General features: G+C 35.1%; 1 protein-coding gene across 1 annotated transcript; it reads left to right on the top strand.

Moving 5' to 3' along the window:
• Nucleotides 1-3,839: 3,839 nt before the first annotated feature.
• On the top strand, nucleotides 3,840-6,824 carry LOC111915373 (COBRA-like protein 7). The gene is made up of 2 exons (XM_023911036.3): nucleotides 3,840-4,479; nucleotides 5,241-6,824. Exons 1-2 carry the CDS (start codon nucleotides 3,942-3,944, stop codon nucleotides 6,650-6,652), a joined length of 1,950 nt encoding a protein of 649 aa, XP_023766804.2. The 5' UTR covers nucleotides 3,840-3,941; the 3' UTR covers nucleotides 6,653-6,824.
• The last annotated feature ends 1,093 nt before the right edge of the window (nucleotides 6,825-7,917 follow it).

Raw genomic sequence — 7,917 nt, 5'->3', positions numbered from 1 at the left:
AGTAAGATTTCACAAACTTCAATTTCGAAAAACTCCTTTCGGTAGATGCAACCGTTACTAGAATAGTCAACAATATTCTATATGCAATGGTTGCATTTGGTAAATAATCAAGTTCTTTCAAAAACCTTAAAACATCTACAGGGTTTCTAAATTCATTGGTTTCCAATGTCTTAAATAATTTCAACTCCATATAAAATGTCGTCATCAATATCCGATTTTTCATCAAACTTGAGTGCTTTTTCAAGACGATGACAATACGACTTAAGATCTTTATCTTCAATTCCCCTCAAATTATGTGGAAATAAAAAACCAAATACTTTGTTATACTCTTTGAATTGTTCAAACCTTGTCTCAAGAGAAGAAATAGCTTGATCAACAATGTATTAGAAGTAATTGAGTTTGAAATTCTCTTTAGGTGTAAATTAAACTTCTTCGCTAGCTGAACTCTCATCAAACATTTTTTTCCTTCCAATCAAATGCTTTTGTGGAAATATTGGATCAATAACCATTTCAATAACAACCTCCTTAGCTTCAATAGTCGCTTTTGAAAAAACAGTTTCTCTATTATCCTTGAAGTACCCTATCAATTTGTTTATTTCTATAATAACATTATCAAGATGCATATCGTTTGATTGTAACTTCTTACTCACAATATTCACATGGTTTAGTACTTTATACCGAATAACAGTTGATACCAAAAATTCAAAGTCACCAAATTCTTTTTTTGCTAGTGAAGTTGCTTCACTTGCAATTGCTGCATAATTATCTTTTTCTCCAACTTGAAATAAAGCTTCCCATACATCCACGAGTTGAAGTTCAATAGCCTTTTCACTCTTAACCCGACTTTCCCAACGAGTTTGACACAATGACTTAAGACTCCAAGCTTTAACATTATCTTTCAAAATATCCCACCTCTTAGTAGAATTTGCAAAGATAGTATAAATGCGTTGGATGAATCCAAAAAAAGTTCTTTCCTTTAACACACTTGTTAGCCATATCACATAATGTTAGATTAAGAGAATGACAACCACAAGGAGTGTAAAATGCTCTAGGATTTATATCTAAAAATCTCTTTTGCACTACTTGGTGTTTTCCTTTCATATTTATTCCATTATCATAGTCTTGACCACACATATCATCAATTTCAAGACCAAGAAACTTTAACTCCAAAAGTGTAATATCAAATAGTCATTTTCCGGATGTATCATCAACATTCAAAAAAACCTAAAAAGGACTCCTCGACAGTAACAAGATTATATGATAACTTTAAATTCCTCACCATCTGTTATTGACGACTTGAACCAGGAGTACAATCAAGTATGATTGAGTAGTACTTTGTTTCCTTTATCTTCTTGATAAGTTCTTTTTTAATTTCTTGAGCTAACAAAGATATTAGTTATTTTTGGATTAAGTGGCCAAGATAATGCACATAAAGCCCAACACTTGTGATCCGCCACACATGCTCTTTGATAACTGGGTCAACCTCTTCCAACATTTCAATGACATCCAAAAAAATTTCATTACCTACTAAATACAAGTAACAAATAGGAAGTGGACTCAATCATAATAATTAACAAAAATGTATTTGGTGGAATTAGAACAAAAAAAATACAATTTATAGTTACCATTTTTATACAACTTTTCATTGGATCCACGAAATGCTAAATTATGTTTAGCAAGAAACTTCACTACTGCAATGATTCTCAAAATGACTTTTTTCCGGTAATCTTTCTTTCTTGAATTGCTCGTATTGAACTTTATCAATTGTTTCATTCAAGTTCAATCTCTTACGCATATCAAACCACTTATTCCTATTTGTAAGACTATCTAATGAAATTTCGTGTTCTTTAACCCTAGTGGTAACATGGTGCTAATCTGCATAACCTTCACCATCCAATTTACCTTTTGAAATCCCTTTTCTAAACACTTTACAATAGAAACAAAATATTGTGTCTAACTCTTTCAAATATACTAGCCATTCTCTATCACACTTCTCTAAATTTGGTAAAGTTCTTGTATATAAAGCTGTAGAAAACCGTTTACCAAATTTATCGTAGGGACCATACATAATACTATTATCTCTTTTAGGACCTTTCTCGACCAAAAGTTTAATATCCTCAAAGTTAAGTTTTTCCTACCTTCTTGGATCATATATATCAACAAGCTCTTTAACGGGCTCTTGCTATTCAATGTGCTCTTCAACTGGTTGTCTATTGATAAACTTATCTAGAGCACCGACGTCGGCCTTTCTCTTTTCTACATCTATTTTTATTTATTTAATTATTTTGTAACTACCAATGGTTATTTAGAATTCATCACTATAATTTTACAAACAATAAACATAATTTGAAATTTTAATAATCAGATAACCTAATCTTTTGTTAACAATTTTACAATTAACATAATCTAGTAATCTTATAAAGTGGTATTGATTCTTTAAACACTTTGGTTTCTGAATTCTGATAAACAATTATACAATAAACATAATCTCATAATTTAATTTCAGTTTCTAATAAGTAATAATCTATTTCGGAATCATCCATTCAACATTGTGAATCAGTCAATCAAATTTCAATCTCATAATATGACAATATGACATAGTCATTGACGGAGCTTTATAGTGATAACAATCCTTATAGTGATAATAGGATAATCGATCCTCACCCCCGGCTGTCTCGATGAGTTGTTGTGGGTGTCTCGCGGAGGCCTGATGCCTTGATCGACTGATTTGCTGTCGTTGGACGCCTGGAAGTTTGCAATCTTTTTTTCTTTTTTCTTTTAACGACAACAAACACAACGTGATGTGTTGAGTATTGATCGCTGCTGGCTTCTGTATGACACTGCTTCTTTCGATGATGCTGGATTGCTAGGGCAATTGGGATGAACCGATACATCATACTTACTATTAAAGAAAAATTGGGCCCCTTAAATTATGGGCCCCACATGCCCTAAACCAGGCTGATATAATAACATTGGGTGTTAGACCATCCGTTATACCCACCACTAACCACTATAGTGGTGGGTGCCACCTCATCACCACATTCAACCACTAAACCTATGGGATACCCACCACTATATGCTTCTTATTTTTTTATTTTTAAATTAAAAAATATATATTTTTTAATTAATTAAAATGTAGAGAGAGGTAGAGAGAGATAGAGAGACATGGAGAGAGAAAAAAATTGATTGGATGTTGTTGTCCGTTCTCCCCACCACATTTGACCACGAATTTTTCCACCACTAGCCACCACTAAGAGTATGGGATGGTGTTCACATTTTTTGTTCGTGGCCACATAGACCACGAACATGTTCGTTATGAGTATACCAGAAGGCCTTATAAAACTCATAGTTAAAAGAACATCCGTTCAAGCAAAGATTCATAATAAACATTAGAATGAATTTTTAAACCCACAAATACCATTTATTTCGTTGAGAAAAGATAATGAATAATAACTAAATTTTTTAATTATTCTATCAAACCAAAAGTTTTAAAGAAACTTAACACTTACCATTCGACTCTATTTAAATTGTAGATATTTTAAATCTTTTTGCTTAAAACATTACAATTTACAACGTTGTGACAATATCATTAGATTTTAATAAATCTAGCATATAATTGGGTTTTGGTAAAAGTATTTTAATTTTTTCGATACTAAAAAAAAAATTAAAAGTCACCGTTCAAAACTTTTAAAAGTATTTAAATAACCTAAATAAAATAATTGTGAAACCCCAATAATCTTAAATCTTAAAGTTGGATAGATTGTGTAATTTTTTTCTAATACACAAATTCAAAAAAATAAAATATCGAAGACAGCTAGTAACACGCGGTGTCAGGTTTTCTTGCCCAATTCAAGTGATTCACACCTCAGCTCCCTCCTCGTTTCCTCTCTTCGTTATATACGCTTTTCCCTTTCTCTCTCTACAATACAGAAATTCAAATCATGGCTTCTAGCTTCTCTCTCATCACCACCACACTTCTCCTTCTCGCCACCATTACCGCCGCCCAAACTCCAACTCCAACACCACCGTCACCGCCACCAGCGTCCGATTCCTGCAACGGCGTCTACTTATCCTACACTTACACATCCGGATCCAAGCTCCCACCAAACCGAACATCAAATCAACCCTACCGCTTCGAATCAACCCTCAGAGTCCTCAATAACGCCGACGAAGAGCTTAAATCATGGAGGGTGTTTGTGGGTTTTCAGCACGATGAGTACTTGGTATCTGCTTCTAATGCTGTGATTGCTGATGGGTCTGCTACTTTTCCGGGTCCGGTTGGAAACGGCACCGTTTTTGCTGGATTTCCAAGTGCTGATCTCAAGACTGCTATTGAAACTGCTGGAGATGTGAATCAGATGTCGGTTGAGGTCGATTTTGTGGGTACGCAGTTCGGAGTCGACTCGCCCGCTGTTCCTATGCCTTCAAATATTTCTCTAGTGAATGATGGCTTTGTTTGCCCTAGACCTTCTATGCAAGGTAAATTTTTCTTTATTTATGCTTTATAACCTTACTATAGCTTACCATGGATGAAAAGGATTATGATCAGAGATTGCTCTGTTTGATAATTTCTAAAAACTATCATTTGACTTCGATGTGTACTATTTGATTAGATCAGTGGAGCGTTTTTATAGATCTGATCTTAGTTTATATGTATCCATATCACTGAAGAAACTTATTAATTTGATCTTACTCGAAGTGGGTTATTTTTAATTGCTTGAAATTTGCCATGGTCCAACTTAGTGTGTGATGTATTTGCAAGTTTAGCTAATTTTGATTTATGGTAATTCTTTCTTGATTTCAATTGTTTGAACGTTTTTACTCAAGGGCTCTTTGTTACTGAATTTGTTTTTGTTTCAAATCCTTCAAATATTTAAAATTTGTTTCCATCAAGCAATTGATCAGCAAATTCTTTGGTAGTTCCATCTTCCATGAGTGTCTAATTTTTGTAGATGTTTGACTTCTTGAAATGGTTTCTATTATTAATTGCTTAAAACTTGCTGGATTGAGTCTTAAATTTACGTAATTGTGGCTTCTTTAAAATACTACCTTGTTTTCAATTGCTTGACCAATTCATTTAAGGGTTCTTCTTGATTCATTCTTACTTGAATGGTGTCCGTAATTGAAAATTAACAAATTCTTTAATAATTGATGGTTATGTGAACAAACAATTTTACTTGATTAATATGTTTGACTTTGCTAATTTTACTTGACTAATATATTTGACTAAATCTTGCTAGGAACCCGAGTGATGCAAGTATGTTGCAGAAAAGATCCAAACGCTTTAACCAACATCACAACACAAGACGAATTTCTCCCACGCCAATCTGGTGATCTAACAATCGCATACGATATAATCCGAACATACGAATCAAATTATTGGGCCGAAGTCACAATTGAAAATCACAACGCACTCGGACGCCTTGATAATTGGAACTTAACATGGGATTGGATGCGAGACGAATTCATAAACGACATAAAAGGCGCATACCCTTACACCCGTGATTCATCCGAATGTATATTCGGTCCACAAGGCGCATTCTACCAACAAATGGATTTCTCAACCGTTCTAAATTGTGAAAGATCCCCCACTTTAATCGATCTACCCCTCGAAATGACCAACAACACACAAAGAGGAATGATCCCGTTTTGTTGCCGAAACGGGACGATTTTACCCCCGACAATGGACCCCACAAAGTCAAAATCCGCTTTTCAAATCCACATTTACAAAATGCCACCAGATTTAAACCGATCCGAACTCATCCCGCCTCAAAATTTCAAAATCTCCGGACGGTTGAACCCGGATTACAAATGTGGAGCGCCTGTTCGGGTCAGCCCGACCGAGTTCCTTGACCCGAGCGGACTCCCCGGGCCCACTGCGGTCTCGTCTTGGCAAGTTGTATGTAATATTACACAAGCGAAAGATTCGAGCCCGAGATGTTGTGTCTCGTTTTCCGCGTACTACAACGAGTCGATCATCCCTTGCCCGACTTGCGCGTGTGGCTGCCCGAATTCTCGAACGTGTAGCGCGACCGCGCCTGCGATGTTTCTACCCGCCCAGGCTTTGCTTGTTCCGTTTGAGAATCGGACCGCGCTCTCGACCGCGTGGGCTTCCCTCCAACGTCGGGCAGTTCCCAATCCGCTGCCCTGTGGTGACAACTGTGGGGTCAGTCTTAACTGGCATTTGCTGACCGATTATCGGGGCGGGTGGTCTGCCCGGATTACTCTTTTTAATTGGGATGATTCTTCGTTTGCTGACTGGTTTGTTGCGGTGGAAATGGACAAATCTGCCCCTGGGTTTGAGAAGGCGTATTCGTTTAATGGAACGGGGATTGAATTGCATGGGGTTAATGATACGATATTTATGCAGGGTTTACCGGGGTTGAATTATTTGGTTGGGGAAGTTGATGGGGATAACCCAAAGAGGGACCCACGGGTACCCGGGAAACAACAATCGGTGATTTCGTTCAATAAGAAACTGACACCTGGCATTGATGTGGCTGGTGGGGACGGGTTTCCGGTTAAGGTTTTTTTCAATGGTGAAGAGTGTGCGCTTCCGAGGGTACTTCCGACGAGTGGTGGTTTCCGGCGGGGCTCCGGTGTGGTGGTTTCGGGTATTGTGGCGGTTATCATGGTGGTGATGTTGATGTAGTGTTAGTTGGTATGGATGTGGAGGTTGATTTTTTTGTAGAATTGTTTAATTTTTTTTAATGAGAAGGAAAAGATCGTATAGAGAGACTCATTTGTATAGAAATGTTGTAATATCATACTTGCTGCTTATTTATCGTCTTAAACCATCATATTTGACACTCACTATTAAAACATTTTTTTGGTGTCCACCATTTTATTTCACTTTCACTAATGAAAATATTTATATTTTTTTCTGCTTGATAGTTGACTGTTTTAACATGCTATATATCATGTTAAAGTTAAAGTGATCACAAGAGTTATGCAATCTTTGTTTTTTCAATGGCATATAGATTTCGGGATAACTCCTTTAATAGTAAATCTTCACACCAAATGTCCTTCCGAAAGTATGTTTTATCTTCTTTCCAACCACGTTTGTAAACAAACGCCAAAGTAATTCCTTTATCTTCAAACTCCAGATCAATTTGCGAGATAGTGAGTAACACACCTTTTAAAGTTATCTTCGCAAGCGATTTACCATCAATATATATGTAGAAAGTAAGGATTCAAGATTGAGGAATGAACTTCCATTTTCTTTGTTAACTTAATCACTGGTACAAGAATATATATACACATATCATACAAACAAATTATTAGGTGGTGTTTGTTTTTTGTCCGTAGATATTCATGTTCTCTTCTGTACGAGGCGCAGACCACACGTAGACATTAGCCTTTGCAGACTGTTTGTTTTTTTAAAGACCACAGACCTAAAAATGTATGTGCACCCTCTTTTTGGCGCAAATGTGGATCAGAGTCTTCTAAATCTTCAGGCATCTTCTAGCCTAAAAAACACATATACTTTATTTTTATTTTTTTTTAGTTTTTCTGAATTTATATTTATTTCAACTTTATTAGTGATAAACAATTTGAAAAAAAAAAAGTTACAATACTTAAAAAAAAAAGTTCAACGACATATACATGATATTTTTGACAAATTTATAAATAAAAGTTTATTACTATAATAGTCGTTGAAGTTGTTTATATATATATATATATATATATATATATATATATATATATATATATATATATATATATATATATATATATATATAGAGAGAGAGAGAGAGAGAGAGAGAGAGAGAGCTAGGTTCAGGTATTCAAAGTAATTATTGTGTTATTGTATACATAAATGTGGGCCAATCAAAATTTAAAATAAAAATAAAAATAAATAAATAAATAAATAAGTGTAAATAGGTAATTTGATAATTAGTTTCCATAAATAATATC

The sequence above is a fragment of the Lactuca sativa genome, chromosome 1 (assembly GCF_002870075.4).
Source record: "Lactuca sativa cultivar Salinas chromosome 1, Lsat_Salinas_v11, whole genome shotgun sequence".
Classification (NCBI taxonomy): domain Eukaryota; kingdom Viridiplantae; phylum Streptophyta; class Magnoliopsida; order Asterales; family Asteraceae; genus Lactuca; species Lactuca sativa.
Note: the sequence above shows the minus strand (reverse complement) of the source record. Positions and strands in the feature narration are given on the sequence as shown.